We start from the raw sequence: 21,073 nt of genomic DNA, 5'->3' as shown, positions 1-21,073 counted from the left end.
ATGGTAAGGGCTATAGCTAAAATTCAGGAAAAGAAGGCCATGTTTCAAGTAGGGTAGTTAGGTATGCCTCAAGGAAAAGCTTTCTCTCTCTCTCTCTTTCTTTCCCTCCTTCCTCCCTCCCTCCCTCCTTTGCTTCCTTCCTTCCTTCCTTCCTTCATTCCTTCCTTTTTTTGAAAAGTTAAGCAGAGACCTAACAGAAGTGAAGGAGTTAGCCATTAGCCTTTACCTGGAGAAAGAGCATGCCAAAGAGAGAGAACAGCCAGTGGAAGAGGTTGGAGGCGTGTTCAGGGAAGAGCAGGGAAGGAAGAATGTTGGAAAATAAAGTCACGAGAGAGCAAAGGAGAGGGTGGGGAGAGCCTGCAGGGCCTTGTAGATTATTTTAAAGACTTCAACTTTTATTCCAATGAAATGCTATTTTTAGGTTTTGAGCAGAAGACTGACAAGAAATGACTTGCCCATTAAATGGGATTTGTGTAGGAGCTTGAGGAGGATAGCTAAGAGGGAAATTGGGAGGTTATTGTAACAATACAGCATGAGATCCTGGATGGCTTGAAATAAGGTAGTAGTAATGGAGGTGGGGACGTAGTCATATATGACGATAGATATGTCTGTGATATATATAGGATATATTATGAAGGCATTATTTTGACAGGCATTGCTAGTAATTTGGATATGGGGTGTGAAAGAAAAAGAAGTTAAGGAAGAGTCCAAGGATTTTGGCCTAAAGCAGCTGAAAGGATGAAGATGCCATTTACTGAGATGGAGAAGGCCGTGGTAAGAAAGATTAAGGGTCTAGTTTTAGATGCTACGTTTGAAATAATTATTAGATAACCACGTGGAGATGTCAGGTAGGCAGTTGGATATCTGAATCTGGAAGTCAAGGGAGAGGTACTGGCTAGAGACAAATAATGGGAAGTCTTCGTGTGTGTGCGGTTATTAAAAATGACTGGACAAGTCATAAGAATGAATGCAGACAGAAGAATAGAGGTCTATGAACTTAGCCCTGAGTCCCTCTAATATTTAAATATTTGGATCTTAAGGTGGAACCAGCAGCAGTGTTAGAAGGAGAAGTATGTGAGGTAGGAAGAAAAATGAGAATGGTGTCTTAGAAGAAGACAAATGGAGAGTGTTGGACTCAGATTTTGCTAATGGGTCAGATACGATTGCTACGTGGAGGCCATTAATAAACTTGACATGCAGTTTGAGCAAAGTGATGGGAGTGACACCTAATTGGAATGGGCTTAAGAGAGACTGGAAAGAGAAGAGCTGGAGATGGTAACTATATGACACTTTAGATCAATTATAAAGAAGGACAAAGAAATGAAGTAGTAAGTGGAGGTCATATGGGCTCAAGAGAATTTTTGAATTTAAGAGAAATTTATACAAAGTTTATATGCAAGTGATAGTGATTCACTAGATGAGAAAGGATGATAGCTGTTGCCTCCTGTGTGTCTCACATTGTGAAGGTGCTAGGAATATAGCAGTGACAAAAATCCTCTGTCCTCATGGAACTGACCTTCACTTCTTGGTATGAGGGTAACTGGGTTACCCATATGAGGAGAAAAGCAGAATTGTATTCCTTTGTGCTATTTGCAGAAATAAGTTCCAGATGGGTAAAAAAAACTTAACATGAGAAGCAAAACTTTGATTTTTAGAAAAAAATACAGAAGAGTATCTATGGCCTTAAGGTAGAAGAGGATCTTATTTAAAAGTCAAAAAAAAACAGTTTTAAAAACAGCAACAACAAAATGATCATTTTAATTGGATGATGCTCTATTTTATATTGAGTGAAAATATAAAGTTGACAAAACAAACCAGACTGGTAGAAGATAACTTGCAACTCTTTTACTTGTTAATTTGTGTACGGAGTCTGTAAAGAACTGTAAATTATGAAGCAGCAAATAGCATTTTAGAAAAGTAGACAGAAACCCTGGAACAGTTTGTAGAAGAGGAAAATCAGAACACCAGTAAACATATGGCAAGTTCCTTAACCTCACCAATTAAGGACATGCAGATGTCCTTAAAGTATGATGCATTTCCTATTTATCAGATTAACAGGAATTTAAGTCTGGCAGTGCCAAAGTTGTCACGGAAATGGGAACACTTAACTCTGCCTATGGGATTAAAAATGGAGATAGCCTTTTTTTTTTTTTTTTTAAGATTTTATTTTTTAAATAATCTCTATACCCAACATAGGGCTTGAACCCACAACCCCAAGATCAGGAGTTGCATGCTCTACCATCTGAGCCAGCGATGCGCCCCTGGATATAGCCCTTTTTGGAGAATAGTTTGACAATGTGTAGTGGTTTGAGATGTGCATAACCCTATGATCAAGTAACTCCACTTTTAGATAAATACACTTTAGTACAAGGCTCTGCAGACTCTAACCCATGTGCCAGATTCTGTCCACTGCCTGTTTTTGTAAAGTTTTATTGAAACATAGCCATGTCAGTTCATTTCCATAGCTACTTTCACACTGTAGGAGCGGAGTCCAGTAGTTGCAACACAGCAAAACCTAGAATATTTATTGCCTGACTCTTTACACAGAAAGTTGGCCCACCCCTGCCCTTGAGTAATTTTCATGTGCACAAGGAGACATGTGAGGATTTTTTTGATGCCACATTGTTCATAATAGAATACAGTTGGAGACAGCCACTCTGTGAACCTGTCCATGAAAAGAAAGTAATCGCTGTATCCAAACAATGGGATGCTATATGACAGTAAAAAGCGAATGAACTAAAAGTACGTACATCCTTAAGGATTAATATGGGTGACGATATTCAACACAGAAACAGTGCAGGTAGATATGTAAGGTGTGTATCATTTATCTAAAGGTCAGAAGTGTTCACAACCATATACCATATATTGTTTATGGATATATACTCACAGAGAAAGGAAGGGTCAATGGGTACACAGGAAATCAAATCTGTAGTTTCTCATATTCTTTTTTTTTTATCTAAAGCAACTGAAAGTGTTAAAACATTCGACAAAAATGGAGCGGCAGTAGGTATACGGGAGTTTATTTTTATTCTCCTTTTTCTATATGTTGAATTATTTCATTTACAAGGGATTGGGGGAAACCCACCCCCCTTCATGTTTTGCTCTCGCGGCCACTGCCTCACTTTGTGTTTCATAAGAACCCAGCGCATGCACTAAGCTTTTCACTCCTGAAAGGTAGAAATTCTGTAGTGCTTGTTATAGTGAGTTCTGACACCCGAAGGCTCATCAGATTAATGGGAATTATTTTATTCCTTCTGACAATACATGTGTTTATTTGGTAACTATTCTCAATCTCATTTCATCCAGAGCTCATTTGCAAAGCTGTGGATGGGTACCTTGTACCTTGGTAACTACAATGAGAGACTTGAGGCTTTGCTTGTGAGATGGGAGCAAGGAGAAGAAATATTTGATTTCAGAGTTATGAATCTTTTAATGGCCACTCTGTTACCTTGGACATTAAAAAAGAATTCTCCAAATTGTTTCTGAAAATCTCAGAAGTGTTTTTGATAGGGGAAGCCCAGAAACCTAATATTCTCCAAAGGCTTAGTTGGTCTTGCAGTTAGATTCAGCTGTTTGATGTTTGGTAAGCTGAGTGATCATTGGCCATATCCTCCTGAATGGAAAGCTCATCTTCGGGATTGTTTGCAGAGTGTAAAATGGAGGAAGTTTATTTACCAACTGTACGGGAGTCATTTTTTTAATGTAGCTACTTCTTCACTGTGAGCTGTTAATAACTCTCTCTGTCTCGTAATCCTTTTAGAGGAGACATTCCTAAATGTGTTTCGTCCTTGACCATTACATGCCGTGACAATGAAAAACTTTTTATGTCCTTGTCCTCTAAATATGAGACATTCCTGGGTGGCTCAGTCGGTTAGGCGTCTACCTTCTGCTCAGGTCATAATCTAGGGATCAAGCCCTGCATCAGGTTCCCTGCTCAGTGGGCAGTCTGCTTCTCCCTCTCCCTGTGTCGCCCCCCAGCTTGTGCTCTCTCACTCCTTCTCTCTATCAAGTGATTTAATAAAATATTTTTTAAGTAAATAAATATGAAACATTCCCTTTGTTAGGCCTTAGGGGAAAAGTCTAAAATCTGACTGACTTAAGGTTATTTTCCATAGACCGATCATAAAGTAGATTGGGTCTGGCAGAGGTCGTCTTAGTTTATAGGCATGGAATTAGACAAACAACTCTTTAACACTTTGAACATAATAAGAATTTATTAGTTGAACTATTTAATATTTGAATTAGGGCTCAAGACATGGACTAGTCATCTGTTGAATCATTTATGAGATTAATATGTATTTATTCTGCAGACATTGACTGCACTGCCTGATTTGATTGTCGGGCATGATGATGCTATTGTAAAATGTTAGCACTGAAAGGGACCCAAATGCACCTGAGCCAAGCTTTTTATGACAAGGGGGAGACTAAAGCCCGAAGCGGACTAGGTGTCTGGTCCAGGTGACTCGCTCAGTGGGGTTGAGGTACCAGTTGGGCTAGGGATTTCAGAAACTTGCGGTTGCTCAGATGTGCCAAGCAGGACTTCTGGGTATGGGTGGATAGGTTCTTGTGGATTATCATGTTGTCGCAGATTCATGTTTATATATTTATTACAACAATCTTCCAGCAGATGGCAGTCAAGTGCCTTGAAGAAGAGGCACCTTTTTTCTTATTCACCGGAACCCCGGTGCTAAGTCACTGGATCTGGCAAGAAGAAAGGATGAGGTTAATGGAGAAGGATGAAGAAGGAAACAAAGTTAGGACCTTGCTTAACTGAAGAAGGTGGCAGAAACAGGGAAATAAAGTATAAGATGGTGAAGAAAGAGCAAGGGAAATAATTTCCCTTTTATTTATGTAAATAAAGTATCTTTTCCTACAGCAGTGTCATCTGTGCAAGTTGCTGGTGCGTTCCAGATGGGATTTGAATTTTGATACACTGCCATGTTTCTCAGCTGTCTGCAGTGGATTGGAATCACCCTTTCCCAAAGTCAGCTTCAGAGATCCATTATCTCAGTGCAGTTACAGCATTCAATAGATACTATAGATGTGACATTCTAGATATTCTGGTCTGATTTACTGCCATATTCATTGGTCTCTGGGGGCTGTTACCCCCCATGAAAGACCTAAGACCCAAGTCAGAACTGTTTCTGGAAAATGAAGAATTGGAAGAAAATGGCTGTTTGCCTGTTTCTTGTTACTAATACAAAATCAGAACCTTATGCTTCCACTTTTTTTCCCTACACTAAAACAGTTTCCCTCCGAAATTATCCTTTCATCATGGCAAGATAGCCACAGCCTTTTAAATTGGATCCTGGAGCCAAGAGTGTAGCTACTAGCTTGTTTGTGATCTGAGACAAGTAACTAATCCTTTCGATCCCATTTTCATCTTTACAATAGGGAATTGTACTCCTCTCACTGGATTATTTTGAGAGTTCATTAAAGGAATTACCTTTGTAAGCTATAAAATAGGGAGGTGGTATCCTAGCTTTCACACTGCCTAGACACCATTGCTTTCCATTTGTAAAAATTCCCCACACTGAGGGGGCGCCTGGGTGACTGGCAGTTAAGCTTCCAACTCTTCATCTCAGCTCAGATCTTTTTTTTTTTAAGATTTTATTTATTTATTTGACAGAGATCACAAGTAGGCGGAGAGGCAGGCTCCCTGCTGAGCAGAGCGCCCGATGCGATGCAGGGCTTGATCCCAGGACCCTAGGATCATGACCTAAGCCGAAGGCAGAGGCTTTAACCCACTGAGCCACCCAGGTGCCCCTCAGCTCAGATCTTGATCTCATGATTAGGAGTTCAAGCCTCCACTGGGTGTGGGCCTACTTAAAAAAAAAAAGAAAAGAAAAAAACCCACAACGCCCACACTTATTAAAATAAGAACCTAAAAAGCACAATGCTTAGAAAGTCTTGTCTTAATAGCACAATTCCACATTCTTTGGGCAGCAGGCCTGCTGGATCTCCAGCTGCCACCCGCACTCCCCGCCACACAAATTACATGGGCTGTCACTTGTTTCGTCTAAGCCTAGGCAGGTGAACCAGCAGCAGCTCTTTTCTTTAGTGTTGAAAAAAGGTAGGGGGAATGTCCTAATGGGAGATTTCTTTTTCTCATCAGGTAAGGAGAGCTGCTTCGAGAGAATTGTGTCTAGGTTTGGAAAGAAAGTCACATATGTAGTGATTGGAGACGGACGAGATGAAGAAATTGCAGCCAAACAGGTAACCATGGTAAAAAGAACAGTCCCTGTGGGAACGCATCAAGTAATTAGAAAAACGGTAAAAGTCAGAAATCGTAGCAATCTTGAGCATTTACAGTGTTTTCCCCTCTCTGTCCTATTTTTCTTTAAAGAAAGACGTTCATTTTTCCCCCAAATAGGGTTTTCCCTTAAGTCATTAGGTCTTTCCTTTCCCCCCTCCTCCCTGCCACTCAGAAATTTTTAAATCTTTGGGCCCTGCTGTAGGGCCCTCCATCATTAAACCGGATATGGACCCCATCTTCCATCTTCATCCCAAGAACTTGAGACTTCGCTACAAAAAGGTGAATTGATCTGACTTTTCCAGGCTTTAGATTCTCAAAAAGCCAGTGAAATTCGTTCAGATGAAGTCCTTCCTATCTTTGAGCCCAGAAAATACTGTTCTGCTGTTAACCTCCTCACTGCGCAGATCCCAACTCCAAGCCACCTCATCTCACTACAGGAAACCATAGATGAAAGAGTCTTGACTGTGGAATCTAAAATTAATTTGGGTCAGCTCTCCTCCCTTGATTAGCTGTGTGACTTTGGACAGTTTACTTTTCCTCTTGGAGTTTCCTCATCTGCGTTTATTAAATGGATCTACAGAAGTTCTTTTTCTATGCCCTAGTTTCCTTCCAGCAGCTCTGTTTCTTACGTTTGGAGGCGGAGGGTTGCCAGCTAGGACCAGCTGTCCTGGTTTTCTTCATCCAGTTAATGTAAAAACTTCAACTATTAATAAACTGTGAGATTGCTAATCGGGTGGCATTATTACCTCATTACATTTTCATTCACTATTTTATGTAGCAATTCAAGGACGTTTATCTTTTTTTTCAATGTGTTATCTTTGAGGCTTTGGTTCTGAAGTGCTTGTTGCCCTCTGGACGGGGAGAAGACACTAGTGGTTGGAGGCAACAGTGCTGCTTGGTTTGAGGAAGGGAGTCTGGGAGATAAAGAAGGATGACGTCATTAGCAGAGTAGGCGCCTCTCAGCTGCTTCCTGTGATCACCTACCGTAGCATGTACCCGTTGAAAGATGCCTTAGAGCTCCATCCATTTCAGCCTCTATGCTGCGAGGGACCTTTTCTGCAGCCCCTTTCCCAGAGGACTTTCTAGTCCTTGTTTGAATAAACCCAAGGATGGGGAGACTGCTGTGTGTCGTGTTCTATTGTGGGGTCACCCAAACTGTTAGGATGTTCCTCCTCCCATTGAACTAAAACTTGTATCTAACTTTCACATCCTGGTCGGAGTCCTGAGTACGATGTAACAAGTCTGTTTCCTGTTCTGTATATGAGAAGCCGTTTAAATACGTGTGAGCAGCATGCTTGTAAAACACTGAGCTTACTGCCAAAAGAACTGCTGTAAGACTTCGGTATTTTGGGTAACTTGGAACCAGTTAGAGCAAAACGATCAGTAAGGCTAACCCGCTTCAGCTTCACAGAACCTGGTCTCCCACACTTGGATTTTTTCAGATCCCTTCTTTAAAATGTGGTTTCCACAACAGCACACGGTATTCTGGACATGATTTTGACAACATGGTAAATGGGATTATTACTTCTTAGATCTGTGTATTCCGCATCTCAGTCGTGAACAAGATTTGCACTTTGTCGAAACGTAGAGAAACTTTGCCTGAAATTTGCACAAAACTAACCATCTGTAAGAAAATGTGATAGAGTAATAGTAATTTCTCACAAGGGTCATTTTATTTGATCCTGAGGACCCTATATAATGGCTAGAACAAGGATGTATCATAAAAGCACAGTTACCACGAAAGACCTGGCAAAAATCTCTTATATTTGTAAAGTGTCATGTAGTGTACAAAGTCCTTATACATATGACTTACTTTTAACAGCCCAGTAAGGTGGGCAGGAGAAGAGAGTGTTACCAAGTGTCTTGGGGAAAGGAAGAGGTATAGGGGTAAATATAAGCTCCCAAAAGAAGTTGGGTTAATCTGCTATGAACTGTCCCACTCTCTTCCAGCACAACATGCCTTTCTGGAGAATCACCAACCATGGAGATCTAGTGTCCCTCCACCAGGCTTTGGAGCTTGATTTTCTTTGAGAACTGGAATGAAGACCCTTCCCCATGAGCTCCTTTTCCCTCCTGAAAGGAGCTAGAGACCAGAACCATCTGGGAACTCTCTCTCTCTCTCTGTGTCTCTGTCTCCCTTTCTGTCTCTGTCTCTGTGTGTGTGTCTCTCTATTTCTCCATGGAATGCTGGCGAGAACACAATCAGAACCAACAGCTGCAAGGGACGAAGCTTATTTTTGCTAAGAGTGAGCTGCGGCCCCGTGTTCACCCTCGTGCAGAGGCAGGAGACGGTGGGATGGAGAGGACAGTAGACTCACCGCAGCGACAGTGCTTTTAATTCGTCTGGGTTTTGTTTCGTTTTATTTTGTTTCAAAAAATGAAGAAAAGAAAAGGCAATTCTTGGGGCAGAGTTGCACTCTTAGTTCGCGCCCAGTTTGAGAACTGCTCTGAACTTGCGGGAACAGGATACACGTGGCAGACTTTTGTGATACCATCTCTTGCGGTCTTTGTAATCTCCTTAGCTCTAGAACATATTCCCAGGGAATGTATATGTTATTTTTATAGTTAAGGGTCTGGTCTCTGAAGCAGGTTTTCCCTCCTTTCTTTTTCTAACAAGAAAGGGGTATGTAAAGTTTCCTTGGAAAATAGCAATTGAAATATCTAAAATACCTCTCTGTGACAGTAGCACCTCCTTTAGCTGCTCCGGTGGTCTGCTCTCGAGGGCGGTTTCCCTCCCGTTCTTCCATCTCCTAGTTTGCTGAACTGTGGGGCACTGGACACTGATAACCTTGAGACTTTGGAATTTCCCATCCAAGAAGCCTTAGTCCTCTCTCCAGTCCCTGTTTCCCTTCAACCAAATGGCACAACCCTAGAAACTCCCTCTCTTAAGATGTAAATTTCAAGCCTTCAGCTTGACTTTCATTCAAAGACTAAGTCCCAGAGGGCTTACCTCCCAACTGGAGGGAAAGGACTAAGGCTTCGTAGGAATTTCTGCTTCTTTGGCTCTTGAAACAAGAAAATTCCACCTTCTCTGGCAGAGAAGCACCCTTCCCCAGCAGAGGCTCACCCCTCCACCCTTCTCTTCCTTCTTAGTCACCAGTGCTAGACCCTTGCCCCTGCCCTGCCCTCTGTACGTCACATCCGCTCCATGCAGCTCTGGCCAGTCCCTCAGCTTTGGACCCAAGAAGTTAAATCAAGCCTAAGAACAGACTCGTAACTACATTTTGACTTCCTTTGAAGCCCTTAAGCCAAGAAAGGTATTTTGGGTATGTATTTACCCAAATCTCTTGCCTGGAACCGAAGAACAGATTGCTGTGATCAAAACCCACTTTTCCCATGGAACACTCTTTCTGCTTCTCAAATCCCATTCTAAAATGGGAAACCAGAAGGCCAGAAGGACTTTCCTGATTTAAATGAGGGTGTTGGGACCCTATTCCATGCCTGAAAATTTAACCCGGCGCTATATGCAGAAATATCTGTCACCCTGACCTCTAGGAAGATTGGTGGATGCCCGGCAGCTAATCCCAGCCTTAGAGCCCAGGTGTGTTTGCGGATGCTCCATCCCTCCAAGACGAATGTGGGCCCCTGCTTGGGCAGGATACACTTATTAGCGCTCAGGAAGTTGAGCCTCTCCCGGGCTGCCTGCAGAGGTGAACATGTCAGCCCCTCAGGCGTGCAGTCTGGGTCCTCAGGAGGAGGCGTCCCTTGACCACCCCCAGCTGTAATCGCTTACCCCCAGAGATTCTGTGTATCCATTTCTGGAGATGTTGCGGCACCGAGGGGCCAGGCTCCTCCTGATGCCAGGCCACCAAATGGCAGCAGAGGAAGACTGATAGACACATTCCTTGAGAACGGATTGAGAAAGTGCTCCATTCCTCACAGGTTTGGGGAAGGAGCTGGAGTCAGTGCTCATTACTTAGCTGTCTCTCCAACCTCGTCTCTTGACAGGTGGGGAAGAGATGAGGCGTGTAGTCGGAGGCCAACCTTCCACGGTCTGTGTAGAGCATAGTTGTCCACATGCTGCTCTGCCTTGCTTGATAATGGATCTTAGAAAGCTCCGTAATGGGCCTTTCTTCCAGGCCCCAAGCTCTTCCCCTACTAGCAGTATAACTGTGGGTTCCCTGAGCTGGACAGAGGCCACCTGGTTGGTGCTGCATGTCAGACTTGTGAGTCTGTGCAGTGGTCCCCCCGTCATGCACACAGGGCCACACACAAACACTTCCCTCTCCCTGCCTTTTGGGAGAAGCTCTCTATCCCTAGGAACTAGACTCCTCTTTCGATGGTGTTTCCCCCACCACCCCCCTGACTGTCTAGCCTGGGTCTTTGCAAAAGGAACTTGGAATTGGCTAAGAGAAGTGAGGAAGCTCTACGGAGCAGAGCACCTCTGCTTTCTTCTGGTTGTTGCTGCCCCCATTATGGAAAATGAGAGCTTCTTGATTCCTCTTTGCCAAAATGAGTTGTGCAGGGAACACAGCATTCTTTTACCCTGTGTTTTCTTCCTCCCCAGCACAAAGATCTGGAAAGGAAAGTAAGTGGGTAGCACTCTTGTAAGTTGAGGGCAAAAGGATATTTCTTTTTTTTTCTTCAAGGGTCATTTCTTCAAGGGGTCATTTCTTCAAGGGGAAGCCCTCTTTACTAGAAAGTGTCCCCATGAAGTCACCCACATGCTGAGTCTTTCCCCCAACCAGGCACTGTGGGTTCTGCCAGATGGGTCTGCATGTCTCATGGTGAGGACTGTCTCCAGTGCGGGATCTAGAGTTGTCAGATGTGTCCTGGGTTTAAGAGGTGGCTTGACTTTCGAATGTAAAACTGTGCCTTAGCATCACCCTGTCCAATGCCCCTGGGGCGGCTGGTGGTGTCCGGGAGAAAAGATGCCTGTTCCAGACTTCGATGCCTGTTTGGGCTTTTATTCGGTTTGGGATGTTCCTGTCTTCTGCTCTGCAAGTTGAGGGGCAAAGCTAGCGTGCCAGGAGACTTGTGCTGCGGCTTGTCCACAGTTTATACAAACTCACTTTTCAAGCTCCAGGTAGAATCTGATTGGCGAACTCTGGCTGCAGCACGTGGAACATCTAGACATTCGCTACGTTGAATGGGTGTCGGTGCCACTGAACCACGGGGCAGAGGCGGGGAGGGGCGGGGCCACGTTCTTTCTCTTCCTGGGAGAAGGACGGTCTAAGCCAAGGGTGGAGAGCTGGTGGGCCTTCCTCTCCTCACTCCTGTAGAAGGGGGACAGTAAGGAGCCTTCTTGAGCAGGCTTCTACTTCTTACCACCTTTTTCATTGGCTTCCTTTTTCATCCAAAACTTGGAACTCCCCAGATAGTCTCACTTATAAAGAAGCCAAATCTGAATTCTGGGATTCTAAAATATCTTAAACTATGAGAGAAAAATCTAGTTCTGACCCATCCCCAACTTGCAGGCCCTCTGTCCCTTCCTCTCCGATTTAGACTGCTCCAGCAAGCAAGGCTCCGTGGCTAGTCCCTAATGCACTGACGGGAGCCATCTCATTAAGGACAGCTTCTACTCAAAACATAACCCTCTGGACTTCAGATGCCTCATTTAGCAGGAAAAGGCATTGAGTGGATCGGATATATTTATGGGACTGCGGGCATTCGTGGCTGTGTAGAGTCCTTGACCATAATGTTATATGTAATGGGAACTATCTTATAAACTTGAAAAAATAAAGTTTTTATTTTCTATACAGTTTGCTCCTGTGTCTTTTCTAAGTAGGATCAGCCCAGTTGCCCAGCTAAGTAGGCTTCTGAGTAGGGCTTCATAAAAAAAGTCCGAAGAGCTCATTAGAAAGCTGGCACCCTTCAATAACCCAGTCATTAATTTCATTGAAAATAAAGACTAACCATTTGGTTTAAACAAATGTACATGGGGAAATAAAATAATATTTTAAAATAACTTGCAAGGGGAAAGTTTATTTCTTAATTGTTTCTAAAATCTGCTTTTTAAAGTTTAGGACTGGAATGATAAGAGGTTTCATTTGCTGTCAAATTGTGCTGAAATTTAATTATTAAAGAGAAATCAATACATTGCTGTGATGAGCTTACATGCAAAAGCAATAAAACTGACAATCTGATATTAAACCTCGCTTGATTTGGCCTCATTTCCTGTCACATCAACTACTTTTGCTCATTTCGTTTCTTCAGATTTGGGTCTGACTGTCCCTCACTGGTCTGGAAAACAGTTAAGAATCCCTTTGCCTTTTATTGCAATGAAGGAGGCCAGAATTCGGGCTAGCTTCCAAGTGCCACATGTGTCAGACTGTAAGATATATATTTTTTTCCAAATTAATTCCCTCTTAGAAAAGGGGGTTGCCTTGTATTTTAGGCATTAAATTTTTTAATCAGAAGGTACGTATTTTGAACCACATCATAGCTGAAGCAGACTTATTACATCTTTAACTTGGTTGTAAGTACAAATACTGGAGTATTACTTGCTTTTCAAGCCTTGGAGTAAACCTCCCTTCTCCCCTATAGTAAGTGTAACATCTGCGCATTTCTCAAAAACCTTTGGTTGGCAGGTAAAAATTAGTAATTCAGGGTGGTTTTATTCTTCAAAAACAAGTTTCTTGACCTTTAAAAAATTCTTGATGGGATCTTGAAGGAAATTTCTAATTGCAAGTCATGTCACTGCCATCTTTTTAAAACTCTTAATTCTATGAACTGTATATACAAATAAAGTGACTGCTTCGTTCCACAGATTTTAGGTGGTAGACCTTGTATGTTATTTCAATCTAATTACGTATTACCATTTGACAATTTCATTTAGCGATCACAGATGAGAGTTTAGCCAAAACATTAAGAATACACATCTTGAGGACTTTTTTCAGGAAAGTAGGGAATTGCCTAAAACACTGTGTCTTCTGTTTGGGCATATATAGCATCTCCCCTGAACCTAATCTCTTCATATGATAGGAAGCTTGGAAACCCTTAGGGCCTATGTCCAAAGCTAGGTCAGGCACTAAGCCTACCCTCTGGGTTCTCAACCCTTGATATTCTCAGTGACTTGAAAGAAACTATAATGATTTCACTTATGGATATGTCTATGGGTGTTTAAATGTATTCAATTAAAAGAACCATCCTTTTATAATACTGTATGTCAATTATACCTCAATTAAAAAAAAACCGGTTAGAAAAAAAAATGATCCTTTTTCTAAGGCCATTATATCTTATTAAGAGATGATGAAGATAATAATAAATGGTAGTTTTTACTGCCTTTTTTTGTTAAAATTAAGTCAGCAGCCATGTTGGCCGTTTTACTGGTCCATGAAATTCAAGTCTGGAAATCACTGGACGGGATGATCCTGGAGATCCATCCGGCCTTACCCTTCTACATCAAAAATCACCAGCATCATCTCCCCAGGGCTTCCACCCCCGACCCACCCACCTCTATCATCCTTGGCCCCAGGCCAGCACAGCTGCCAAAGCCTCCCACCAGGCCCTGCTGATCTCACCCTCCCCCCTTTAGGGCACAGAACTGGAACTCCCACCCACAACACGCATTCACCCTCTCCCTGTGCCCTTCCCTACTTTATCTTTTACACTAGCTCAGACAGTTTTACTTATCCTGTTTGGTCTCCCCTAAAATGAATAACAGAACAGAACTATCCTGGTTCCCCTCACACGGATGACTGCACCTTTTTCTTCTGTCTCCAGTGCCATTTTCCTGTTTCCTGGTTTCCCCAAACCACGTATCTTCCAGGGCAAGAGAAGTTGCTCTGGTCCCGCGGCCCACATCCACACCCCTACACTGCACTCCCAGCACTTGTACCATTCTTCCCCAGGGCTCTAGGGTTCACTTCCTGGTTCCAGAGGTGTTTGTGGCTCCTCCTGCCAAGCCCAGCAGCAAAGCTGGTTAACAGCACACACCAGAGTGGCTCCAGATCTGGGTTCTGATGCCCACCTGACGATAATCAACCCCACAACGGCTCACCAGATCCCAAAAGTTGGAAACAAGGCTGAGAACCTTCCCTCTTCTCTGGTCCCAGGACCCTTAGCAATTTCAAGGGTGGACTTCATGTCCCTGACCCTTCTTTCCAGGTGTCTTTGAACTCTGTAGATTTAATGACACAACTAGTTGGGAGGGTTTCATGAGGTTTTAATAATAATCTAATAATATTGTTAAACAAAAACAACACATACATGTCCTTCACTTGCAGAGACACATATGGACGCACGTTCTCTTCCTCTCACATAGACTCTGAGGTAGAAAGTGTACTGCCTAAAGTAGAAAAATACTCAACAGGCTGAGCCATGGCCCAGACCCCAAGGTCACAAGCACTTGGCTGAAAGATGGCCACTTGAGAGCAGGGCCAGAGGCTGGGCTGGGTGCACTGAGGCCTTGGGGAGGTGGACAGGGCCACTAGCTGGACATCCCTGGCTTCCAGCATGACCACCCACTCAGGAGTAGCTAGAGAGGGAAGTCTTGTTCCAGACTCCAAGGACAGAATATTCCTGCCACAGACAAGGCTCTCAGTAAACATCTGTTGGATGACCAGAATGACAGATAAGGCAGAGAGGAAGAATTCTGAACACAACCTGGAGATCCTGGGCCTTCTAGCCCAGGATCAGGGAACCAAGCCGTGGGACAGCACCTCCATCAATCATTTTGGAGATGGCTGGGGAGGCGAAAATACCATCTCTAGGAGCTCTGGGGTACCAACTCTTTCAGTTGGTGGGGATGGGATGGGGGAAGGGGCGGGGTCTCTTCTTTCCTTCCAAAGTGTCCTGTATGTAACTGGAGCCCCTGACTCTCCAGGGCCCAGCCGTTTGCATCTTGTTCTCATCCTCAAAGGCAGGCCTGAGTCTTTACTCAACTTGGGTCTCCAGGGCCTGTCACATCGGACATCGGGTGCTTCTGGAGGGAATCAAGGCCAATAGCAGCATCATTAGCTTATCCTCTGGATTCTACCAGTTGAGTCCATCCGTTCTGGGCCTGCTGGGTCTGGCCTCGCCTCAAAGGACCCCATTCACCTCTTCTTTCTGTGGCAAAGCAGCCTCCTCCTCCCTAACCCTAGGGAAGAAGTTCTGCGCCAACTGGGTCATGCGGCTGTTGTGAGGCAGCTGAAGGCCCTCGAGGGAGCGGAAGCCCCGGGTCCCATCCACCCGGTCAGGCTCCCAGCGGCAGCTCGGGTGCAGCCAGCGGTAGTAGGCCAGCCGCAGAGCCAGGCCCAGAAGGAAGCAGAGGCCGCTCGCGGGCAGCAACACGTGCAGTGGGATTCCGCTGGGCAGCCAGCTGGTGTGAGTCAACCAGGTGACTGCCACGAGGATGCTGTCGCTCAGGAGGAACACCAGGTGGATGGTGGCGCGGCCCTGGGTATGGCCCTCGGCCACGTTGAACCAGGAGAAATAGAGAATGGTGGCCACGGTGGCCCGGTACAGCCACTCGGAACGGGCATCTGGCATGAAGTCCGTGCCCTGCAGCCAGACCCACAGGAGCAGCACCAGCCAGAGAGCCAGGAAGTGCAGGGCCACGGAGTGGGGGAAGAGAGCAGAGAAGAGGGCCACGGCCAGGACCCGGGGCCACAGCAGCAGCAGGTTCCACAGGAAGTAGACCACAGAGGAGCCCAGCCCCAGGGGCGACTTGGAGGGGAGGCAGGTGCGCAAGGCCCGGTGGTAGTCGAGCAGCGCCCACGAGATGCCCACGAAGGACGTGCCGATGCTGACCCCTGTGGAGAGGAAGCGGGAACGGGTGAGCCTGCGTGGCACCCCCTAGAGGCCACGCATTCCACCAGGGCCCGCGGCCTCCCCAGGCAGGTGTGAGAGCTCCTGATGGCTGAAGGGAAGCTACAGCTAGAGAACATCCCTTCAAACAACCAAAAATGGACCTAGGGTCCGAGCATGGAGTCTGCCCTTCGCCGCAAGGCTTAACTTTTCAGGTGCTGCCAGGGCGAGACTCTTCCAGCATTGGTGGGGGGAGGGCTGTGTGACTTATGCACCCTCATCTGCACCCGCGTCACCCAGCATCTGAGGCCCCGGGGCCCTGGCCACACCCTGAGCATCTGCTCGGGCCCTGTAACCCTTCCTTTCCCAGAAGAGCTCAAGCCTTTCTGGGCACTGAAAATCAGTAACGCCGGTTCCCTGTCTGCAGTCTTGAAAACGGAAGCAGGAACTTCCACGGGTGGCAACCGGACTGTGGCGGAAGCCGCCCTCCAGGCCAGGAGAGCCTGCCCTGCCACACACATAGGACGTCCCAGTTCACACTGGGCCTTCACCTTGATTCTTCAACACTAGCAGTTTCGGGTGGGGATCCTCTCCCACCTCTTGGTTGCCCACCCTGGACTAGGAGCACCAGGACCTCCAGGGAGGGGTGCAAGCAGCACTGGAAGACCTCTAGAATGCTCACTCCCTGGCCCTTTCCCAGTCCATCAACAGATGTTTACTGGGCATCTGTTGTGGACCAGGAGGCCACCCCAACCCTGCAAGCAGATCTGGGGCAATGGCCCTTCTACCGCACAGGAGGTCTCGGCAGGGCTGCTATCCTCCCAGTTTGCCCAGCATGCTGCATTCGCTGACCTGGACAAGCTCAGCCCACAATACTGGGTAGGCCAGGAGCACGAGCCCCGGGAGCTAGAGTCACCCATCCTGACCCCACCCCACCCCGCAGGTGACCCGGTACACCTCACCCACTTCCCTCTGGAGTCTTAGCACACAGTCATTCTCTGTTGCCTTGTCTCTGAGCTCCTTCAGGGTATAAGACACTCTGCTCCCTTGGGGTCCCTAGCAGCCCCATACCTGGCACATAAGAGCCACTGATGGAAATGTTTACTAAGTAGAAAGTCAGGAAAATCTGTCTCTTCCCTCGCTCCCTGCCTCCCCTGCAGACAATGGAGACCATCCCCATAGTGGCCCCAATCCTAGATACCCACAGCCCTCAAACAAACAGAAGTGTGTGTCCCGGAGTGCCGTGTGCACCGGTCCAGATGCCTTCATCTCTGCACCTCGCTCCTCTCATGTCCAGTGGATGGAGCCAGCACCAGCCCCTAGGGCCACTGTGCATGGGAGCAGTGTGGTCGGCAAAGTGCTCTGCACGGTGCCAGCCCTACGGCAGCCACTCAACCCCCACGGCCGCCGCACTAGTCACTGGTCCTCACTCGGAAGGCTAAGGAGTAGCTTCCAGATTGAACACACATCTACCTAAGGGACATCCTCCTATTTTCCAAACAGCCTTTAGAAAAGAGTGAAAACCCTCCTGACATTCATCGGCAGCTCCCCCACACCGTAAAGGGGGGACCGGCCTCTGGCCCATCACTCACACTGGTAGGGCTCGGCCCGGCCGCTCTGCAACATGATGGCCAGCACCAGCGTGAGCTGTGGTGTCGTCTCCAAGAAGGTCTCGAAGAGCCGCAGCATGCTGATGTCCATGGTCAGGAAGTCGGCATAAGCCAGGTCAAACTCAGAGGGCGCCTCCTGCTGCCACACCAGGAGTCCCTGCTGCAGCCCCTGCACGCACCTAGGCAGGGCGGGTCCAGAGGCCCCCGGGGGCCTGGTTAGTGTGTGCTGCGTTCGGCCTCCCCTCTCCCACTGTGTAGATGGAGGCGGGCTCTAATCCTAGCTCATCACTCACATGCTGCGGGGCCTTGGGCACGAGTGACTTAACCTCACCCAACTCTTTCACTGTAGAATGGGGATGGGTACCAACTGCCACTGCTCGGACTGGCCAGGATGTCCCCGGGTCATCCCAAACCCTGTCCCATTTCCCCCTTACAACATCCCCACTTGACAGATGGGGACACAAAACCGAAGAGCTAAGGAATGGTAGAAACAGGATTTGGACCCAAAACTGTGTGAATTTCAAAGGCATGCGATGAAATTGCCCCAGGTGACAGTTCTCAATTTTTTTTTAGAAAGCCTAAGATTTTCTTACGACCCTGTGGGGGAAGGGGAGTTCCTGAGCACAGGCAACATAGGTCAGTCAGATTGTGCTGTAGAAAGATCTCTCTGGCTATGAAGGAGTGGAAGGGGAGGAGGGGTTAGATGGGAAGGACGGGTTCATTTAAGAGGACCGTCCAAAGTGATGGACATGGAGACAGACACAGAGTTCGGAGAGTCCAGAGGTTAGACAGTCAGGCCTGAGTGACCTGTTGACATGTGGGGAGTAGTGAAACGTGCACCACGATCTCCCCCACCCGGAACTGAACTCAGTTGGTCACTGGGAGGTGAGCCCACTCCCTAGAGCCAAGTCATTCACCAGATATTTACTGTCACTTCCCCTGGATGGACTTGACAGCACATTAAGGAGCAGGGGTGGCAGGCCCAGGTTGGGGCTCTCCCTCAGCAGGAGCCTCTGCCTGGGTCCCCTAAGGCCCCTGCCTCAGTCCAGTCAAAGGCAGGAACAGACACCCCATTTTCAAAACCAAAGTTCAGTAAAGGCTGTCTGCCTCCTGCTCAGCAGAAATGGGACAAGAGGGGCGCCTGGGTGGCTCCGGGGGTTAAGCCTCTGCCTTCGGCTCTGGTTGTGATCCCAGGGTCCTGGCTGGGATGGAGCCCGGCCATCGGACTCTCTGCTCAGCAGGGAGCCTGCTTCCCCCGCCCCCCCGCCTGCCTCTCTGCCTACTTGTGATCTCTGTCAAATAAATAAATAAAATCTTGGAAAAAAAAAAGAAAAGAAAGAAATGGGATGAGAGAGGAAGCATGACACAGTTACAGATTCAGGGCTCCTCAAGGCCGTCAGGACTCTAACAATTGCTCTCCTTCTGCCCACTGGCATTTTAAGGAGGCCCTTGCAGTCCCTCAGGCAAAACCGCAACACTCAAAGCTCCTCTTGTCCCCTCCTGGAGACTCAATGCAGCTTTGTCAAAGCAAGATCTGGAGAGAATCTGCAGAATGGATTCAAGAGCAGATCCTGGCTCCAGCCGCCCCATCCCAACCCAGAGCACAGAGTGTCCTGACTCCACCGCAAGACTCTCATCCCTTGATTTCAGCTTCTTCATCTCCAGCAGGCCCTGCGGTTCTGAGGAGTACCACCCACACAGACTTTCTGGAACCCAGCCTATGCCCAGCCCTGGCTGGCTCAGGGGACACGGCTGAGTCAGACCCCATCGTTGCACTCTTGCTTGCTCTGGGGACCAAAGGGTGGGGCGGGGAGAAGGAAACTGGGAAAGAGGGCTTGAGAGGACAAGCTCTGTTCTGAGGGTCAGGGCTGCCGACGCTCCAGGGTGACCCCGGTAATCAAGCCAGCTGACATTTGTTGAAGGCTTACTCTGCGCCGAAGCAATTCAATCCCTTATTTCTTTTAATCCCTACCAAACAGAAGCAGGTGCTACAACCATCCCCACTGGAACAACCAGTAAACTGAGACCCGGAGTGCTCAAAGGACTTGCCCAAGGAAGGCCCCACCCACAACAAAAAGGAACATTTTTTGTATGGAACAGGTCAGGGGTCGGCTGTTAGACTAGAGTCCACCAAGAGCCCAGAGCACCAAGCAAGGCACACTGGGCTCTTGCCTTTGCTCCCCACAACAGGCCAGCCAGTCAGACCTGTGTCTACACTCCTGTCGCCATTTCAGAGGAGGAAACTGAGGCAAAGATGACGCCACAGATGGTAAATTAGCTAGGACTGGAGCCGAGACAGGTCTGACTCCAAATCATGTGCCTCCTTTTCTTCTCTGGGCTTCAGTCTCTTCCCTAGAGCCACGGTGGTAGGGTATATGGGTTCTGAGGGCCGTCAGCCGGCCCCTCTTTCTTTACAGGCGGGGAGCTCACCTGTAAGCAGAAGTTCCCACAAAGGCTTAGCTTCCTCTCCTGGGTCCCGAGCTTCTCCTTCCCATCCCTCCACGGTGTCAGGGCTCCTACCGGGGCTAGTGGCGCGGCTGCAGGGGCCGCGGGCTCCGCCCCCCTCCCCCTTCCAAGGGCGTGGTGCTCACCTATACAGGTAGCCCAGCTGCACAAGGTGCAGCAGCGCCAGGCAGCGGCCCGGGGGCTTCGGCTCGTGCAAGCCGGCGGGGTCGGCGCGCAGCCAAACCCAGCTGAAGAGCTGCAGCGCGACAGAGGCGAGGCCCAGCAGCGCCAGCACCAGCGCGGCCCACAGGTAGCGGCCGCTGAGCACATACTGGCCCGCGGCCCACAGGTCGGCGCCCAGGTCGATCAGGAAGGCGGCGGTGCCCAAAAAGCCCAGGACCACGTCCCAGAGGAGCGCGGCGCGGGGTAACCAGGGCATGACCCGCCAGCCTCTCGTGTACCTTCTCCTCTAGGCTCGGACCCGCCTTCCCCGCCTGGGGTCGCCACCGCAGGAAGGAGGCCGGCGCAGGCCTAGGGGCCGCCCGGGACCCGGGCCTTCTGGGCGGGACTTCCCCGTCCCGCCCCGTCCGGGGAGGAGCAAGGCCAGCGGACCCCGCGGCTCCCGGCGCCCGCGGTCCCCACACGCCCCTGTAGGTCTGCGTCCCGGAAGGCCGCCCCCGGCTGCGGCCCAGCAACCTGCTCAGGGCACCAGCGAGCAGCCCCAGTGAGCCCCGAGGACCGCTAGGCCCGCAGACTGCCGGGCGCGGCCACACCGCCCTTCCGTGGCGCGGCCGCCGTCTAATTGCAATTGAGGCAAGAGAAGGCCCTAGACGACGGCAGTGGCTAAGGCCGTAGCGCCCGGGATTGGACCGCGATCCCTCGCGTCCGCGTTGTGTTCTGCACCCGGATTTAGGGACTTCGCAAACCGACTGTGCCTCGCGTGCGGGCGAGGGCGGGGGGGTGGGGGAACGGACGAGGACACGGGATCCCTCAGGCGTATCTTCCCTGTGGTTCATCTTACTCTGTTCAGTAACTGTTCAATCACTCTATGGGAGTCGCAGGAAACATATGAAAAGGGAAAACGCACAGA

At 48.1% G+C, this 21,073-nt stretch overlaps 2 protein-coding genes across 5 annotated transcripts in view; one reads left to right on the top strand and one right to left on the bottom strand.

Annotated features, from left to right (window-relative positions):
- The window catches only part of EYA3 (EYA transcriptional coactivator and phosphatase 3), a 105,266-nt gene extending 96,339 nt beyond the window's left edge, over window positions 1-8,927 (top strand). For all 4 annotated transcript variants that reach the window (XM_032863909.1, XM_032863908.1, XM_032863907.1 and 1 more), the window contains 2 exons: window positions 6,116-6,216; window positions 8,207-8,927. In XM_032863909.1, coding sequence (XP_032719800.1) covers window positions 6,116-6,216; window positions 8,207-8,287 — 182 coding nt within the window. In that variant the 3' untranslated portion in view covers window positions 8,288-8,927. The remainder of the gene's footprint in view (window positions 1-6,115; window positions 6,217-8,206) is intronic.
- Window positions 8,928-14,345: 5,418 nt separating this feature from the next.
- On the bottom strand, window positions 14,346-20,520 carry XKR8 (XK related 8). The gene is made up of 3 exons (XM_032863911.1): window positions 20,130-20,520; window positions 17,521-17,717; window positions 14,346-15,933 (listed from the first exon to the last, which is right to left on the bottom strand). Exons 1-3 carry the CDS (start codon window positions 20,420-20,422, stop codon window positions 15,221-15,223), a joined length of 1,203 nt encoding a protein of 400 aa, XP_032719802.1. The 5' UTR covers window positions 20,423-20,520; the 3' UTR covers window positions 14,346-15,220.
- Window positions 20,521-21,073: the final 553 nt, after the last annotated feature.

Source organism: Lontra canadensis, unplaced genomic scaffold (assembly GCF_010015895.1).
Source record: "Lontra canadensis isolate GAN:19392208 unplaced genomic scaffold, GSC_riverotter_1.0 scaffold25, whole genome shotgun sequence".
Classification (NCBI taxonomy): Eukaryota; Metazoa; Chordata; class Mammalia; order Carnivora; family Mustelidae; genus Lontra; species Lontra canadensis.
This window is presented reverse-complemented; position numbering and strand designations above follow the sequence as displayed.